At 43.8% G+C, this 18,774-nt stretch overlaps 1 protein-coding gene and 1 non-coding gene across 2 annotated transcripts; one reads left to right on the top strand and one right to left on the bottom strand.

Moving 5' to 3' along the window:
- Nucleotides 1-262: 262 nt before the first annotated feature.
- HHIPL2 (HHIP like 2) lies at nucleotides 263-17,679 on the top strand. Its single transcript, XM_056486980.1, is given in 18 exon segments — nucleotides 263-266; nucleotides 2,642-2,698; nucleotides 2,701-2,846; nucleotides 7,653-7,703; nucleotides 7,705-7,748; nucleotides 7,750-7,878; nucleotides 7,945-8,040; nucleotides 8,042-8,110; nucleotides 9,231-9,374; nucleotides 9,698-9,757; nucleotides 9,759-9,992; nucleotides 9,994-10,019; nucleotides 11,292-11,403; nucleotides 11,754-11,906; nucleotides 13,329-13,400; nucleotides 14,671-14,679; nucleotides 15,691-15,773; nucleotides 17,219-17,679. Coding segments are annotated over 18 exon segments (1,950 nt in total).
- On the bottom strand, nucleotides 17,503-17,575 carry TRNAT-UGU (transfer RNA threonine (anticodon UGU)). Its single transcript has one exon. It is a non-coding gene; the product is annotated as a tRNA-Thr (tRNA).
- Nucleotides 17,680-18,774: the final 1,095 nt, after the last annotated feature.

The raw sequence follows: 18,774 nt of genomic DNA, 5'->3' as shown, positions 1-18,774 counted from the left end.
GAGAAATTATCTACCTGCTGGAAGACACTTTTTCTTTTTTTGCAGATGTGCCTATAAATTGAAATATGCAGAGTTGTTGTTTGGAAAACAAACTTTGATGTGTTTCCACAAATCAGAATTCTGGTTTGCTTGAAAACAACAACAAAAGGGTTTCCAAATACTACTTCTGTTTTAATGCCAGATCTGTAGAATTCTAGCAGGGGAAGTGCTTGAACCTCCCTCTGGGACTAAAATAAAAATGTCTTTAGCAGCAGGGTACCTTATGGGTAAGTACAGCTGTGCTTTTAAAAACTCAGTGTTTATCTGGGATTTTGGTCTGGGTTTATATGGGTCTTGTGAGAAGTGCCTTAAGATAATGTGTCTTAAGCATTAAGTGAAATACTTGCTGTGACTATTTTTGTTAAAGGCAATTGCTCATCATTCCCAACCCTGATGCTCATTTATTTCTGACTCCCTAAGAGTGCTGCTGCCTCATTGTGTAATAGTCAGGGGGTTGTGTTGGAGTCCTTCAACTGGGTTTGGACTATTTTAATTTAGATTGTGAAGTTTCAAAGTGTTCTTTCCCAGCATCCCATAAGGTGTCCCCCAGCCCTGGGAAGCAGCCCCTCCTTAGGTGAGAGAGATGATCCAGACTTGCTCCCAGTGTCCCTGTCTCTGGGGTTCGTGCCCTGACATGGGCCTAAAGCTGTCCAGGGACAGCCCTGGCAGGCAAACAGGTGTCCCTTCCCTTCCAGACACATGGTGTCCCTTCCCTGGAGTCTTGAATTTGGCTTCTTATTTGCCATTGTGCCCGTCTGCTTCCCTGGACTTGCAAAGATGGGCTTTGATGGGCTGGTGACTCTCCTGTGATGATCCTGGAAGCATCCCAGCAGGGCCTTACTTGGGCTTCCCCCTTCCATTGTGTGCCTGTGTTCCTTTGTGGGTATGCATAGGAGCTTTTATCATTAAACCAAGTATAGAAGATGGTGCTTGGTGAGAGCTCCCATGTAATTTCCTTTTGTCCCCTCAGGTTACTGAGAGAGATGTGTGTGCCTTGCAGCAGCTGAGACTCTATTGAGGAAGAAATGTGAAACAAAGCATCAGAAGCTGGGGTGGAAATAAAGAGAATGAGAGAATAAAGCTTGAATGCCTGAAAAATCTGTTAATCCATTATGGTGCTTCCAGCTTTCTCCTGTGACTTCTGGAAGCAGGATTGCTGTGGGCATCATGTCCTCTCCAGGTGCAGTCAGCAAATACAAGAGCAGAGCCAGAGTTTTTGTGTAGCTGTCCTAGGCATTGCTCTTCCATGTCCTGCAAGAAACCTGCTGTTTCCTGACACCACAGTACTTGCATCTGAGACAAACTAGCAGGTCACAAATCCAGAGTGAAATTTCTGTGCAAATCACTCTGTGCATACTGTGTTTTCAAGCCTGTGTGTTGTACTTTGAATGTGATAACTCTTAGTGGATTGGAATATGTGGGAAATAGAAAAGCTGTGGGAAAGTAAATCTTAGAGTGAAGAAATGCAAGAAAACATTTCTTCTCTTCAAATTCTTTGGCTTTGAATTCTGTGCTCTAATTTGGTTCTCCTATCAATTTTCTTCCCCATCCTGTGGGCAAAGCTTCTGTGAGGATTTTTTTTTTTTTATCATGCATGGAAGAAATAGTTCCCTTTCCACATAGCTATGATCAAAGTTAATTTGTCCTGAGTAGGGAAGTGTCATCCTCCAGCACAGGCTGAGTACAATGTGTACAAACACCTGCATCCCTAGCTGATAGGAAGGGCTTGCTAAAGCATTCTTCACCAAAGGGGAAGGTGAACAAAGATCTCATGCATTTGAAATCAGTTTAATGTCAAGTGGGATCAAACCCACAGAAATCAATTGGCTTAAGTACAGGATTACTGCAGAATATCACAGTCACCTTGACGTTGTGCTGGTGCCTTAAAGTGAATTTTTCCTCCTTCACTCCTGAATTTCTTCTCATTTTAACCCTGAATGTATACCTGGATTTGTGAGTAACAGTAATACCTCTGAAGTCACTTGTTCCTATGATTAATTGCTGCCTTAACTTGATTGTGTTTTATGACCCCTGTTCAGTATTTATGAAATCACACCCAAGTTGGGTGCAGTTCAAAAGCTGAGAAAAATGGCAGTTAGGAACTGAAAATTGTTCACTTGTGTCTTGTAAAGATTATCAAGTTCTGTGTATAGGTATCACATCTCACGTTTTTCTTATTCATATTTTTGGGTGAAGGATTTCTTAGCCAATTTAGCCTAAAACGTAGGAGTGATATTTGTGAGTGCCTCTAGGGGCAAGAGAAATGTCCAGAGGGGAGGGTTCAGCCCTGTGACATGTGAAATACTAAAGAGGCAGCCTGGAGGGTGTCTCTGCTGCCAAGTAGTAAACTTCAGAGAGAAAGGAAGAGGGAATGTAAGCAAACCTCAGGGAATGTTGAGCTCTGGGACTGGCAATTAATAAAACAGAGAAGATGAATGAACCATGCTACAAAAAAGTCCAGGATTTTATACATCTGACCTCAGGAAACCTATGCTGAAGGAAGTGAAGGCTTGGCCACGGGCTGGAAAGAGCAGCAGCAGCTCTGGAGTTCCTTTTCCTTGCCCACATGTGTGTGTTTGTCTCTCCTTGTTGTGCCTGACAGGCACTCTGCTGGGACATCCATAGTGTTTGGATTATGGGCTTCCTTTCCAGCCCCTTTGCCCTTGGAATTCTGCTCTGCCTATGAAAACTTTGGCTGCTGTGACCAGGAGTGAGACAACAGCATTGCAGAAAAATACTGGGACATCAAGGATTACATGGATCAGTATAAACTGTGTGGAACAAACATCAAAGATATCCTGTGTCAGGTAGGGAGGAAAAATAATATCTGTATCCTAAGCTTTGGGTTGGTTTGGGGGGTCAGTTGTGGTTCTGACAGCTGTGCTGCTGTAAAGGGAGGTGTGGGAGCAGGGGAATGCCAGGGGAATGGCACTTAATCCTCACCAGGTGCTTTGCAAGGTGCTTTGTGTAAGGTGCATCACTGGAATCTGGGAATATAGAGTGACATTTGCTAGCAATAAGGGTTTATGGAAACATTGCCTAGTGAGGATAATGATTTTCCCATCATGAAGGAGAGAATTATAGAGTGTTTACTCTCTGCTTGCTGTTGCAGGGTGTTGGATTATAAATTCTACAGAATCAAATGATAAGGGAATCAGGCAGAGTGTTTGGATCTCTGGACTGCACAGAGGATATTTTTTGGTTCTGTTCCTTCTGAGGATGATCCAAATGCTGTGCTTGTCAAAGTAAAACAAGATTTCACAGGCAGTGGTTTCATACAGCTGCTCCAAGGTCCTGAGCCTGCAGTCACGATGTTTTCATCAGTGCCATCTCCCCACTGCCCACCTGACTCATGGAAGGTGTGCAGGGAGGAAAGACCAAAGGCACTTTTCTGCCTCAGCTCTTCTGCATCCCTGGAATCAGAGGGCAGGATCAGAGGCCCTTTTTAACAACTGTTAGTCACCTATGCACTCACTGCATGCCAAAACACAAAGCAGCCAAAAGACACACTTGATCTTTCTAAAACCATACAGAACTCTTGTAGTTAATACTTCCTGAGCTGTAAAATGTTATCTGTGCACCAAAATGTTTCCACTCTTTTTGGATGCTGGCAGGATTCTGGCATTTCATTGGGGTGGGGGATACACCTTTTCAGAGCCAGGGCTGAAAAAAGTAGGGGCTGAGTTCTCTGTCATTTTATGGTTGGTAAAACAGCAAAAGACATGTTATAGATTCTAGCAGAAAAACTGGTGCTGATGTTGTAAGGGGTTTTCTACATGATTCAGGTAGAAAAAACACTATAAAATTACTATTGTTTCTTCAATTCCTCATTCTGCAGGGCATAATGTAATTTTGCATTTGTTCTAAGTGTATTTTGTAGGAAACACCCCCCCACCCCCAACCATCCATGTTTTTTTACAGATTTTCAAAGCTTTATGCTATTACTCTTCCTGGTTTTTAGAGTAAGATTGCTGTTGAATCTTTAAGGAGGAGTTGAGACTGTGATGTGTGTTGCTCTCCCTGATCAAGTTGGTAACAGCCATGGAAATGAGATTGGATTCTCTGGCAGATATTATTTGTCTGCTGAATTAGTGAAAAAGAGCAAAGATCTATCAAATGGTTTTGCTTTAGTGAAGTCACTTTGCTGAATCAAATTGCTGCTGAACTCACATGGAAGGGATGGATTTCCATTCTGCCACCTCCACAGCATTCTTATTGTTTGGAACAAAACAAATTTTAAGAAAGTGGTGTATGTGCTTATTGATAAACCTGAATAGTAGCTGCTCTAGTTTAGCAAAACCAGCATGATTTCACATTTTTGGGGGAGATCAGAGTAGTAGCCATGTGTAGTAACAAAGCAGTCAGATGTTCTTCAGTGCCAAAACCCAGTAAAAGCCAGAAAACCTTGCTGGTGTAGTAATGAGGGGGTTGCTGAGTGTTACCCAGGGAAGCTGGGTTTGGCAACTGCAGAAGTTTCACTGGCCCTGCAGAGCCCAAGGAGGAGGCCATGGAGTTCACCTTACCTTGGCAGGGCAGCTCTGTGTTTCTGAATGGTCAAAAGATTAATCAGGGATGTGTTCTGGATCATGGATTTCCTGCTGTCACTCTAAACCAGATACCTTTATCTCAAAAACTAACAGGTTAGGAAGAGGCATGTAAAGCAATTTGGTAGTGCTCAGTCTGCATCTGGCAAGATCTGAGTCTATTTTAGCTACCCACACTTGTTCTAAGCACTTAAAAGTTTAGAGTCTGACCCTCAGCTGAGTTATTCTAGGATTCAGCTTAAAAACTGAATATGAAACTCTGAAAACTGTGATATTCTTAGAAGTGTAGTGCAAGCTGCATGGCTAGAAAATTTCCCTAGATGCAAACCTTGCTATGTGTGCTAGGGCAGCTGTTTGGCTGGTGGCTGACAGGATGCTTCCCTATTCAGAAAACTACTACAGGAGGGGCTTAAAAATATAAAAAATGCCAATTAAGCCTTGTTCAAGCTGAATGAAAGCCATTGCATAGGAGCTAGTGCAGGGAGAGCACCAGTTTTTTAAAAGCAGTTTTAATCTGACAACTGGTTTGATTGCTGAATGCACACCCTTAAGAGAAAGTGACAAAACAGAAATATCAATGTGATCTTAGCAATTTCTGCTTTGTTGGTCTTATAAGGTGATGAGATTAATTTTCATGCATGCTTGAGTGCAGACAGTGATTGACTGCAAGGCCACCAAATCCTGGGAGTTTATGTAGACCCTGAGGAATGGCCTCCCTCTTGCTGGATCCATGTGCTGCAGGTGTTGTTTTGCCAGGGAAAAACTGTGTGGGAACCCCATGGCTGGAAAAGCATGGCAGCTGCCCAGGGATGCTCCACTTTTAGGAGGGTGAACTGTAGGAGACCTTTCTGCTGCAGCCTGTTAGCAGAACAGAGCACTGAGAGTATGCCTTGTTTCAGAGGAAGTTGGTTTTCTCTTTTTACTTTCTCAGGTTGCTGGTCCAGGAGCTGAACTCTGCCCACACTTGTTTGAGTGAAATTAAAAATATATTCAAAGGTGTTAATGAAGTAATCACTTCAGAAGAGGACTGAGAACAAAAAGACAAGGACACTCAGTTGAAGCTTTGACTTTTGGGGATGGCACTCAGGGCCTGGTGGTGCCCTTCCATATTCTGGGAAGGTCTTAAACATGGGAAAAATGGTGTTGTCAGGAAAATGAATCCACAAACACCAGAGGATTATGTCCAGAATGGAGACAGAGGAGTCCTTTTACTTTCTTCCAATAAAGGGAGAGGCCATGGGGTGTTCTCTCAAATTTTTGGAGGAGGCAGCCTCCTTTTATCCTAATTTTCCAGAACACCTGATACCTAAGATTCCCCTCTAATGTATAACTCTTCCTTTTAATTTTTAATTCTTATGAAATTTATGGTTTCCCCCATTGTTTCTTTCATCTTTCAATACCCAATTTCATTTATCAGCAAACCTACAGTTTGTTTCCAAGGGGAAATATCTTTTTCTATTCATTAATCAGTGGAATCCTTCCCATTGTTTCTTTTATCTCTCAGTGCTGGTTTTATCTATCAGCAGACCCACAGCTTGTTTGTAAAGACAAATCTGCCATTCCTCTCAGTGTGGTTCTGCCAGCTGGGACTGGGCTCAGACTGTAAGGACAGGCCTGGGGGACTTGGCTCCCCTTTGCAGAGCAGGAGATTTTTGATTTGGGAAGAGGGAGAGGTTCCTCACAGATGTGTTGTGGAAGCAACAGAAACCAGGTCATTCTGTGCTGCTTTCTGGTAACCAAATGGCAGCAATGTAAAGTGAGAAACCTCCTACACCATCCAAAAGCTGCAAGGGCTTTATTCCTTGTAAGTCATACCTGTTCTTAGTATAGCTAAAAGCCCCTGGGAGTTGCTGTGAGCAAAGAGAACAACTTGCTTGTGAAGTCTGGAATCAGGGTCTGTAGTCTTCATACTAAATATCCTGGAAAGGCTGATACTTGCACAAAAAACAAAAAAAAACAAACAAAAAAAAATCAATGCTTGTATAACTGCCCAGATTTTAAAATTAATTCTGTTTAATGAAGCAAACTTGTTTAATGAGGCAGGAAATTATTAATATAGTAGTTCTTTCCTGGATTGTGCATGTACTTACCCTCCTCCATCTGTGCCAAATAAAAGATCTAGATGGATTGTTTTGGGCTGCTGGCATGAAAACCAGTAAAATAGTATTTCTGCAGAATGTAGCCTCTTCTGCTTTAACTTCTGCAACTTTGTGCTGATTAAAATAGGGGTGGGATTCTAATGGAAACATTTTACAGAAGTTCTGGCCCAGAATGTTCACAAGATGAGGAGTTTAAATTTAGGTACAAATTCAAACACAATGCTTGATTTTCAGAATTTTCCCAACATTTTACATAGCTAAACACTTAGAGGTATTTGAAGGAACATAATTTTAGATCTGTAACACTTGAAAATGTTGCCTGCTCTTGTTTTTTTCCTGATGATAACAGGTAGAGTCAATGATACCTACAGTAATTTCATGAGATGGTATTTACTTATTTGAATCAGTTTCAAATTCACCTACAGTCTGCTTCAGTAATACTGTGCATGTATCAGATTAATTTAGCCTCTATATTTAATCAATGTACGTCTTTAGCACCTACAGTTTCTTCTGACAGCATTTCACCTGCTTTTTTTAACCTGGCTCCTAATTGCCTTCATCTGATGCTCCCTCATTTTCCTTCTGGGGAAAAGTGAGCCCTATCCATCTTCTCAATGTCACTTGTGATATTTCCAGAGCTCTGTCAGGTTGTTTCCCTGCTGTGATCACCTTCCCCCAGGACTGCTCAGTCCCACCTTACTGGGTGGAGAATCCACAGCCTCCACACTTGTACTTCTGTTGGGAAGAATTTACATGGAGCTGGCTATGCTTTGATAAAGGAAACCGCTACTGATCTCTAAGTCCATGTTGGCAATATGCTGAGTGATTTGCTACTGCTCCATTTCATAGGTGACCCTTTATGTTGTCTAAATTGCTAATTTTTCATTTTATTTACCTGTTTGCTCCCCTTAAGGTGTCTCGACTTCTCCTGGATGAGTGTCCACAGCCATATCTTTAGTTTACTTTCTAGGAATGTTCTCCATATGCTGCACATCTCCATGATGCAGAAACCCCACAGACTCCCTCTAAGAAGCCTCCCAGGACTTTGTTTTGACCACTACTCCAGTTCATCCCAACTGCCACCCTGCCATCCCCCTGCTGACAGGTGACAAGCACATCCAGCAGTGCGGCGAGAGGGGCAGGACCTGCTTCTGGCAGCTCCTGCAGCTCTGGGATGAGGATTGCTGCTTCCCCAGGTGCTGCAGAACTCAGCCTGGGGCTTGGAGCTGGAGGAGCCTGGGGCTGTGTCCAGCTGTGCCCAGCTGGGATGAGAGGGGCTTCCTGGAAATGGCTTTCCACCCCAAGCACAAGGACAATGGGAAGTTTTATATCTACTACTCATATGGCAAAGAACTGAGTGGAAAAGATGAGGATCAGTGAATTGAAGGTTTTGTTTGATGCCAACAAAGCTGATCCAAGCTCTGAAAGGTAGAGTTCATGTTGAATGCTGCTGTATGCTGTGATGAGAAATCATTTTTCCCTGTCTCTGTCCAACCCCCAGTGTTAACACAGGCTGGGCATTGAGAGCAGCCCTGCCAAGAGAGACCTGGGGGTGCTTCTGGGTGGGAGGCTGGACATGAACCAGCAATGTGAGCTTGCAGCTGAGAAAGCCAAACTTGTCCTGGGCTGTATCCAAAGGATTGTGGCCAGCAGGTCAAGGGAAGGGATTGTGGCCCTCTGCTCCACTTTCAGGAGGTCCCACCTGCAGTGCTGCATCCAGCTCTGGGGTGCCCAGCACAGGACCCAGATCTGTTGAGTGTCCAGAGGAGGCCACCAAGATGATCAGAGGGATGGAGCACCTCTCCTATGAGGACAGGCTGAGAGAATTGGGAGGGTTCAGCCTAGGAAGAGAAGGCTTTGGGGGATGACCTGACTGCAGCCTTTCAGAACCTGAAGGGAGCCTACAAGAAAGATGGACAGAGACCATTTACAAGGGCATGTAGGGACAGGACAAGGAGGAAAGGTTTAGATTAGGTATTATGAAGAGGGTGGTGAGGCACTGACACAGGTTGCCCAGAGAAACTGTGGATGACCCATCCTGGGAAGTGTTCAAGGCCAGAATAGATGGAGCTCTGAGCAACCTGGTCTAGAGGAAGGTGACCTTGCCTATGGCAGGAGGGCTGGAACTGGATGGTCTTTAAGGTCCCTTTCCAACCCAAGCCAGTCTATGATCCTATGGTTCTTCCCACTGGCAGAATCTGCACATTCCCAGTCACTCTGATTCAGGTGTGTGAGTGCTATAAAACTACCAGAGTCAGGTTGGCTCAAGGTCACACAGAAAACCAAAATTAATTGAAAAAACTCAGGAATAAGGTTGTTTTCTCTCTCCATATTGTACTCTTGTCTTCTAAAGAGCAGTAATAGCCTTAAATCTATAATGGAATTAACATCTGCCTGAAGAGGTTTGTACTGTAAAAGAGGATGCTTCACTACAGTACTATACACTTATTTTATCTGTCATGTGTGCATCTGCTCTGTCCCCTTCTAAGAAAAAATCTAGTTCCTACTTATCGCCTTTTTTTTTTTTTTTCTTTTATTTCTTTTTAAGGAATTTCCTGAAGCTTGAGGAACCAGCTGCAAATCACAATGGTGGGCTGCTGCCCTTTGGTGTGGATAGTTATTCATATATATTCACAGGGGATGGAGGAAAAGCTGGAGACCCTTTTGGAAAATTTGGGAATGCTCAGAAAAAGTAAGTAGGAGGGCAGTTGAAAGCTTTGAGCTTGTTCACCAAGATGTGGAAGAACAGAGTAAGAGTGCTTCCTGAAAATGATCATGCATCTGCAAGTCTGTCCAAAGCAGTATTTCAAAAATGAAAATCTGACATGTTGAAAGCCAAGTGGTTTAGAGAAAAGAAAGTTTTCTGGCTTAAGTGGGTTGCAAGACATACCAGCCACTGGTTTATTTCTTTTAGGCAGATAACTTTTCCTTTGAAAATAGGCAAGGAGAAGAAAGGAATTTTTGTGTTGTCAGATGGTTCTCATGCTGTGATTTCTTTTTCTGCCTTCTCTTTAGGAGCAGTTTGTTGGGGAAAGTGTTGAGGGTTGATGTGGAGGGAAGAAGCCCTGATGGAAAGCATTTCTCCTGATAATCCATTTGTTTCTGATCCCAAAGCCTGCCTGGAAGTTTATGCCTACAGGGTCAGGAGTGTGTGGTGCTGTACAGTGGACAGAGGGGACCCTGTCACAAAAAAGGGAAGAGGGAGGATATTCTGTGGGGATGTCAGGCAGAACAGGCTTGAGGAAATTGTCCTCATTGTTAAAGGAGGGAACTAGGGCTGGAGAGCAAAGGAGGGGTTTGAATGCTGTGACACAGCTTTGTCACAATTCTTCCTTGGGTAAGGAAAAACCTTCTTGTAGATGATTATTATATGTGTATTTTTAATGGACTATAGCACTGTATTTCCAATGAAGCTAAGTAATCCAGTGTTATACATTAAATGGAGTTTGTTTGCTTCTTAAGAGGAGAAATCCCTTCTCCCCAGCCCTACTGTGTTGGTATGAAATGATGCTCTGCTTATCCAAGGAATTCACTGCCACACACTGCACTGGACAAGGTGTTTAAATTCAAAGCCTGTATCTTTTGTGGACAGTTTTCCCAGTGAAGCCAGGAAGGCAATGGATTTGATTTAAGTAGAAAGTGATATTGTGTTTTCTTCAGAAGCTCTGGACCATGAGTGTGGCTAAGGACAGAGGACCAGGCTGCTGCTGAGACCCTGAAACAAACCCTGTGGCAGATGCAGTGAGTCCTAGCCAGCAAGGTGCTGCAGCAGGATACCCAGAATCTGTGCTGTGGGTCTGACTGTGGGTGTGATGGACAAAACTCTCTCGCTGCCTTTAAAAATCTGAAATTTTTGAAATCTTTGTAAAGCTCTTGGCAAAACACAGTCAAAGAACTGAGTATTATTATAATGTTGATTAAGCTGTTGGGTGAAGACACCTGGTCTCAAGGTCATGCAGATGTTCCTGCAACATTTTGATAAGCAGAAAAATGCAGAGTATGTGTTACTGGCATTAATGCAAAGAAAAAAGTGAGGACAAGAGTAAAATTCTGTGGAGTCTAATAAATCAATATGAGAAAGGGCTGGATTCAATTTTAACATTGCCAGAGGCAGTGTCTTTATTTTACAAGTCTCATGACATAAAATGGCAAGAGCACACTCATTTATGTCCTGTGTTGTGTCAGTGAACCCACGAAGATGTTGAGCTCAGTTGCAATTTCAATATTTTTCCCTTCTCTAAATATACTGGAATTGGTAAAGGTGATCCCTGCTAAAATGATTGGTACAGCCACAAATAAGTAAGATAACACCTGCTGCAGGCTGATGCCCACCTGCATTGCTTCTTGATGCAGAGATTCTTGGTTTTGTGTTATGGAAGCTCATCATGACTAAGCCTTGATAAGCAGCTACACAGAGGGGTCCTTAAAGCCCTGGGTCTACTCTGTCCCAGAGTAAGCTGCTGAATTACCTCTGGAATTTTGCTAAGCACTTGGTAAACTATATTGCTCCTTCTAGTAATTTTTGTACCTGTCAGTGTCATTGAGCAACTGCTTTCTGATGGTCTCTGAAAGTAAATTTTCTCACTTTGTATTTCTGTGTGTTTGACAGATGACATTCAGCCAATATTTGCATGTGGCTGCAGTGTGGGAGGCTTTGTCTACAGGGGATGTGAATCACCCAGCTTGAATGGCCTTTATATTTTTGGTGATTTCATGAGTGGGTGAGACTGATTGTTTCCTCTGCAGCTCCCATTCTGTACCCACATTTGCCTTGTCTGGGCAATTAAGTATATTGGAGCATCCCAAAACTTTTTGGACTGGAGTAAATGAGAAACTCGGATGTAGACTAAGTTCTGTGTTTGACTGTTACAACATTTTTGTTGGAATCTAAACTTCCTCCATTTCAGAATCCTTAGGGTAAGTTTGCTTTTGTTCAGGTCTGTTTCTCCAAAATCCAGCCAACAGTTACAGTCTTTGCTGACTCCTTTTTGTGTTTCAGTAATGCAGGATTTTGACAGGAACAAATTTTGATGATGGAGACGTAAAACACAGAGTTTTATTTTTCATCCAGTTGACTTATGGCTTTACAGGAAGAAGATGAGAAGACAAATAAGTGGAAGAAGCATGATAACTGCATTGGCTGCACAACAGCTTGTGCTTTCCCTGGAATGATCAGCTCCTACAGCAAATTCATCATCTCATTTGCTGAGGATGAAGCAGGTAGGTATCGTGCTGGCCACACCTTCAATGGAAACTGCACAATCTGTTCTCTACTGTAGGGAAAAGATGGAAAATTCTGTGGCTCCTGAGGTGTGCCTGGAGAGCAGGCAGTGCAGAGAGGTTTGTGGCTGGCTCAGCATGGCAGGTGGGGTTATTCTGTGGCTCAGGGAGGTTTCCTGCCCTGTGAGGCTGCTGCAGATCAGGTTGATGGAGAGCTCAGGAGACAAAACCTCATGTGAAACATTCCTTTTGTTGTTGTTTTTTTTGTGCTCTTTCACTAATCAAAAGATTATATAAATGCAGTCCAGTTTTTCATTGTACCACCTCATCCTCACTTGAGTTCTTAGAGCTTCTCTGAAGTATAAATTCCTTAGTATAAATTCCTCAGTCTTATTCACAACAATATCACCTCTCACTGTGGGTCATAGACCAGGACTTTATTTGGGGATCACAAAAGCCATTCATTCTAAAATTTACTGTAAAGGCCTCAGCACATGGGACACTACTCAGGTCACAAGGACCAGATCTCTCACCAAGGTGGAAGTACCAATGAACACTGTTCTTTTTTCTACAGCCTCCTGAGAGAGCTGTGTAATACAAAAAGCAGTTGCAAGGTTTGGAGAGTACAGGTGTGCTTTAGTATTCACCATTCAGCAGAAAGAAATTTGCTTGCCATGGAAAGATCCTAGATTGTCTGTCTAGCATATGCTTTCAGAGCTGCATGGAGATGCAGGCTTTGCTGTGAAATGTGCACAGTTTTTAACTGTTCTAACATGTCAAGTGAATGAATGTTAAATGACTCTTTTCCTGGCAGCCTTTTAGAAACCAACATGGTGTTATGTAGCTCAAAAGACAACAACAGCTTTGCCTCTTGCAAGATACTCTAATTTCCCTTCTCCCTGGATATTGTTCTAGTGGGTGCTGAAGGGAAGGCACAAGGAGCATTTGTCTTCCACAGCTACGAGACAGAAGTGAGAAGCTTCAGTCTCCTACAGATTAACCAACATAGCTCTTGCTGAATTTTTTCCTTTTTGGTATGACTGAAATGGAAAATATATTTATTGTGTGGTCTTCCCCTCTATTTGTAGTTTCTGGCTGCTTCTTTGGTACAAACAAATTTTAAAAAATATGTATTTATACAGAGGAAAGCAACCTCTTGGAGAGCTAGAGAGGTGCTGCTGATTCTGTGTGGACCTCTACTGCAGCCAGGAGGTCATTTTGTGTTTCTGGGAGTCCACCTGCACAGGGCAGGGTGAGAACAAAGCCATTTCTTGGACATAAGGCATGGTTGAGGGGGTAACTGAAGGGCTTTCCTTTTCTGACCACATGCATTACTGAAAAGCCAGGAAAGAGGGAAATGGAGAACTGGGATCCAGCTTGGGCACATGAATCTAAGATCAGTTTTCTTCTTTCACTCCCATTTAAGGGAACTGTATTTTATGTCTACTTCATATCCCAATGCCTATGCACCACATGGATCACTCTACAAGGTCTGCAAGTTTTGTAATTAAAGATAATTAAAGTCTTCTGTAATCACCATTCACTCTCCAGCTATCACAATTAAAGGATGACAAATGCTATTGATATACAGTATCACTGACATCTGCATCCAGTCCTTGGGTTCAGTTTACACACTCTACCTCTGGTGCAACTTTACTCAGTTTGAGTGAATTTTTTTCTCACTCATATCTGTGCACAGATAATAGGAAATAGAGTTCACATTTCTTGAAGATTTGGGAGAGTTAAGGGTTAAAAGAAAGTTTCCTTGGTTGCATATCTGAATTACAGCAAACCAATGTTTTTAAAATAACAGTCCATATCCTTCAGGGTCATTACATCAAATGTCTATGGTGCATCTTAATATAAATAAAAAATAAATGGCACTCCACAGTTTTCTTCACGAAGAGGAGAGAAACCTGGTGGTTCATGCAGTGCTTAAATAATAACTGGAGCCTGAACCTGAGTTTTTCCAAGCAAAACATTTTTCCCTGTTAAGAGTTATCCCTGCTAAAGTCTGTTTTTACAACAATAAGCAAACTTACGTAATTTTTTTTTTTGCCTCCCTAGCTTTTGGATTTTGCTAAAAAAAAACAACATTAACTGAGTTTCAAATCACTCTGTAAAGTACATGCAGCACAAATGGTTGTGCTGTTGCAGAGACCTTGGACACTAGCAAAATGAAGAAAACAAGTTATGTTAGAAGTTAAATCTAGGTGGTTAAGCTGTGTACCAAAGTGATGGGAGCAGAACTTGTATCTTTTACTGCTAGAGGAGATTTCTGCCTTTAACAGCTTATCATCTGGCAGGAAGTGCATTAACTGTGGCTGACCAAAAAAAAATAAAAAATTTATATTTGTGAGCGTGCATAAACATCAAGAGCTTGTGCAGAGTCTATTTATCAAAACAAATAAATCTTGGTTGTCTCTATGCCACTCCTTAATGTGCCATGAAGACCCTGTGCTTTTGAAGCTTTGTGTCCATCACTTCTAGAGCAGGACCAGGGATTTACTCCCTTGGCTCTCTGGATGTTTTCCTGCATTTCCCCTGTTTGCCTTAGCCCGGATGGGGCTGTGTCAGCTCTGTTTGTGCTTTGCAGGCGTGCCCAGGCTGTGCAGAGCTCCTCAGAGCCTGAGCAGGCTCTGGAGAACAGTCCTGGCACCTCCAGCTCCTGGGGTGACTCTGGTCTCTTTATGGACCTTTCTCCTTTGCATTTCACTGCTGTTTATAGGATTTTTCCTGGGGATAGCTGCCTTCTCTGCTGGGCACAGTCCCAGGCAGTGAATCCAGCACTCCCTGTGTCCTGCCAGCACAGCAGAAGTGCACTGGCACGGACAGCAAGCCACACAAACTCCTGCTTCCAGAACATTGCCAGGGCCACTGTCATGTGCCTGATGACAGCTCAAACTTACCCAGGAACCTGCCAGCAGTGTCTCTTGTCCCCACTTCGGCTTCCCTCTCCAGCAGTACTCTTGGAGACAGCAGGGTGGCACCAAATTCCTTCTGTCCTGAGCAGAGAGAAAACGAGTTAGAATGCAATTTTAAAACCAGAGAGGAGAGAGGTGGAGGGAAAACCCCCCACAACCCTCCAGAAATCCCCACAAGCAATGCCAGCAACCCTGCTTTAGTAACCTTTTTCAAAAAAATGGAAATGGTGTAGAGGAAGCACTTGGCTCTTGCCACTGTCTGAAGGAGAATGCTAATCACAAGAAAATGTGATGCCTTAGGTCTTGCTTTGCTTTGCTTACTGCTGTCAAGCATGCCAAATTGGAAGAACCTGCTCTTATTTGTCCTACAGCAGTTCCCTTGGTGGGTAACAGAGAACGCAGGTGTGTTCTGATTCTTTGTACCTCACTTCCTATCACTCAACATGCAACATCTTTACCTCAGGGAAAATGTGTTTGGTTGGTTTTTGTTTTGGTGCTTTTGTACGGTGGGAAGTTGTTGGGGAGCAGCAGGAGAGGAACTCAGACGTGTTTCTCTGCAGTTGTGGCCCCCTCCCTCTGTGCCTGCTCATCTCCTTTCTCACCCCTCTTGCTGCAGCACTGCTGAATCCAAAGAACATCCCAGTGAAGGTCACGTTCACCAGCTGCTGTTTGGACAGGGATTTTATGGCTTGCCAGCCCTTTGTCAGCCCAGAATTGCACCTGTGCTGCACTCCAGGTGCCTAAAGTGCTTTAATGCCTCTTTGACCAGAGGCAAATGAGAACAGGGAATTGCTGTGCCCCTATGGAATAAATAAAGTTCCACAACAATCTCTCAGATGTCTGCATCTGGCTTTGTTTTCCAAGGAGAGCTCCACCATGGAAGTGTAAATACAAGCCTATTCCAGTGAAAACAAAGAGCAAGTGGATACCCTTGATTCCACATGCAAGTGAGTTGTCAGGTTTTGATTTTAATGAGAAGCAAAACATATATATAAACTGACAGGCATGTGATTGAAACCTTCAGCAGTCTTTACAACTAAAGCACTGAGCAGGAGCAATCCTGAAGTTTGATCATCACATTTAATGTGTGCTTGTGCTGTCCACTTGATGCTGTGCCTTTGCTTAACCCCAATCCCTGATTAATTTTTTCCCTAAGTTTTGCTAAGTAATAGTGTAAATATCACAAGGGAACTGATGATTTTGATTCGGGCATTGGATGAGGTCTGGGAAATTCTGAGAGCCTGCCCCTGGCTCTGAGACAAGTTCCTTGAATCAAATAATCCCTTCTCTGTATATCTGGGTGGAGTCAATCTTCCTTTTTCCAAGCTGCATTCTGTCTTAAAGTCCTGTGCAGCTGGGGCAGGAATTTTATCTTGAGTAGAAACCAGTGTTGATATTATCCTGTCTGGGATTTCCAGGTATTTGTGTATTATAGACAATTCATACTGTTAAGTCTGCTAGAGAAGTGTGCAAGGTTTCATCACATTCTGTCTGGAAGATGCCCTTAAATACACTTAAATACATTAATAATTTCTAAAATCAGTAATTTTATTTCCATGAAAAACATAGGTTTTTTGAGGGAAGAAGAGAGTTTTATAATGTGCATTTCTTCTTTCATAATTTCAGCTGTTTTTCTTGACTACAGCAGTCTCTACATATGTTCTATTAAACATACTAAACTGTAACAGCACCAGCTTCCAACCCTGCTGTGATGTCCTTTTCAGACACAGGTGGTTATGAGAGCCTGTGATAGAGATCCTCTGGTAAGATCTGGCTGTGTATGACTGTCTGATATTTCCAAGTGCCTTTAAATTTCAGAACTTTAATCTTCTATTGAAGAATATGCAACAGACATGTCAATTACTCCACTTTTATTTATTTATTTATTTTTTTTTTTTTTTTTTTTTTTTTTTTTTATGTTGTCCTTTAGCTGAAATGCAGGAAAAAGTGTGTTTCAAGAGTAGTTGTCTTTCAGACAATGAAATTAGATTGGATTTTTTGAAGGAGGACCACTAAGATGCTCAGAAACCTGAAGGACGTCTCCTCTGAGAAAATTTGGATTGTTCAGCCTGAAAAAGGCTCCGTGGAAATCTTACAGCGACCTTCTAGTCCTGGAAAGAGGCTCACAAGAAAGCTGGAGATGGACACTTTACAAGGGTAGGCAGTGAGAAGACAAGAGGCAGGGGCAGAGGGGAGGTTTAGATTAAATATTAGGAAGAAATTCTTCACTGTGAGGGCAGTGAGGCACTGGCACAGGTTGCCCAGAGAAGTTGTGGATGTGCTGTCCCATCCTTGGAGGTGTTCAGAACCAAGCTGGATGGAGCTCTGAGGAACCTGCTCCAGAGGAATCACAGCACCAGAAGCCAAACATCCCCCCAAAACCCCGCGGTAGGGCTGAGCCGTGGGCTGGAGACACCCGCGGCTGCAGATCCGCGCGGTGGAAGCGGCGCCGCGCAGCCCCGATGCTCGGATCCAGGGAAAGGATTCATCCGGGAAGCGGAGCCGGGGGCGCTCCTGCCCCGGCGGCAGCCGAGCCCGCGGCGCGCCTGCAGCTCCGGCGCTGCGCTCGTCTCCCACCGCCGCCCTCTGGAGGCGCCGGGCCGGGATGCAAAAGGCAGCGACCCCCGCCCTGGTCAGGGGAGAAACAGTAATAAAAACCCGCAGGAAAAGCTCGGCAGGCCCCAGCGAGGATCGAACTCGCGACCCCTGGTTTACAAGACCAGTGCTCTAACCACTGAGCTATGGAGCCACCTATCAGTTGAAGCCCTGCCGAGGGCTCCTGTCCCTGCGCGGCGCGGCCTGAGGGCGATGGGGGATCCCCGTCGTTGTGAGGGAGCGCCTGCCGCGGATTGAGGGTCCTGGAAGGGCCTTGGAGAGGAGGGTTTCGGGGCACAGGGGAGGATTGCTCCCAGGAGTGATTCCCCTCCTCCCGGGCAGCCCCCACGCTGTGAGGGCGGGAGCAGCCGCTGCCCCAGCCAAGGTCTGGGGAGGTGAGGCCGCACAACACCCGGCTTTGTGCGGAGCGGGGGACAGTCACTATGAGTAGGTGATAGCTCCGTGCCGTAATTCTCCTCAGCTTTTGTCAAATCACTGGTGCACAAACACTGGTTTAACTCTCGCAGGTAAACCACTCGTTTGACTGGGGTGTGAGCCCAACAGCGAGGCAGGCAGTGGGGAGCCTTCATTCCTTGATTTTTTACTGTGGGAGTTGGAAGGCATTGAAGGATTTCCTCCTTTTCTTTCATAAAGGAGCCAGTGTGTCACATGCTCGGTGAAAGCTGGTGAAGGTGAGAAGGTGAGCTGTGCAGAGGGAGCAGGGAGACACGGCTGTGGAGTAATAAATCTGAGCAGTCGTGCTCCAGAAAAGCAGACATGATTTGCTGGGTGCAAGCCTCAAGCTGTGTGTGAGCAAAAGTAAAGCTCCTTGAAATAAGAACAGACAGAAAAAGCTGCATTAAGGAGCTAAAGACCTTTCATCCATCCCACAGTCCACAAATCATGAACTAGGTCAACTTCCTCTTTTTTCTTTTTTCTTTTTCCTTTAGTTTTATTTCACTTTCTCTTTAAATGGATATGATCTCTGTGGACAAGTAGATCAGTTCTGGTGAACTCTGTCTTGTTGTTTATGTAAGACACTAAAATTACTTTGAAATATCTCTTTTAACCTCTAATGTGGCAGCTGATAAATTCATGAAGTTTCACATTTCTTTGGATGCTTTTTCTCCCCTTTCCTTTGAAGATAGCGACTCTTTAGAGGGAGTACAGCTCTTCCAAAGAGGGCTAAAATGTCTGTAGTGAGTGTTCTGCTGAGCCTCAGGGAAGTGAAGTATAAGGATAGATTGTTTTATAACCTTTAAGCAGGCAAGAGCAGAACTGTCATACACTTTTCATGCTGTAAGACAAGCCTACCTTCATCAGCCTAACACAGCTGAGCAGCAGGGTAAGATG

Source organism: Oenanthe melanoleuca, chromosome 3 (genome assembly GCF_029582105.1).
Source record: "Oenanthe melanoleuca isolate GR-GAL-2019-014 chromosome 3, OMel1.0, whole genome shotgun sequence".
Lineage (NCBI taxonomy): Eukaryota > Metazoa > Chordata > Aves > Passeriformes > Muscicapidae > Oenanthe > Oenanthe melanoleuca.
Note: the sequence above shows the minus strand (reverse complement) of the source record. Positions and strands in the feature narration are given on the sequence as shown.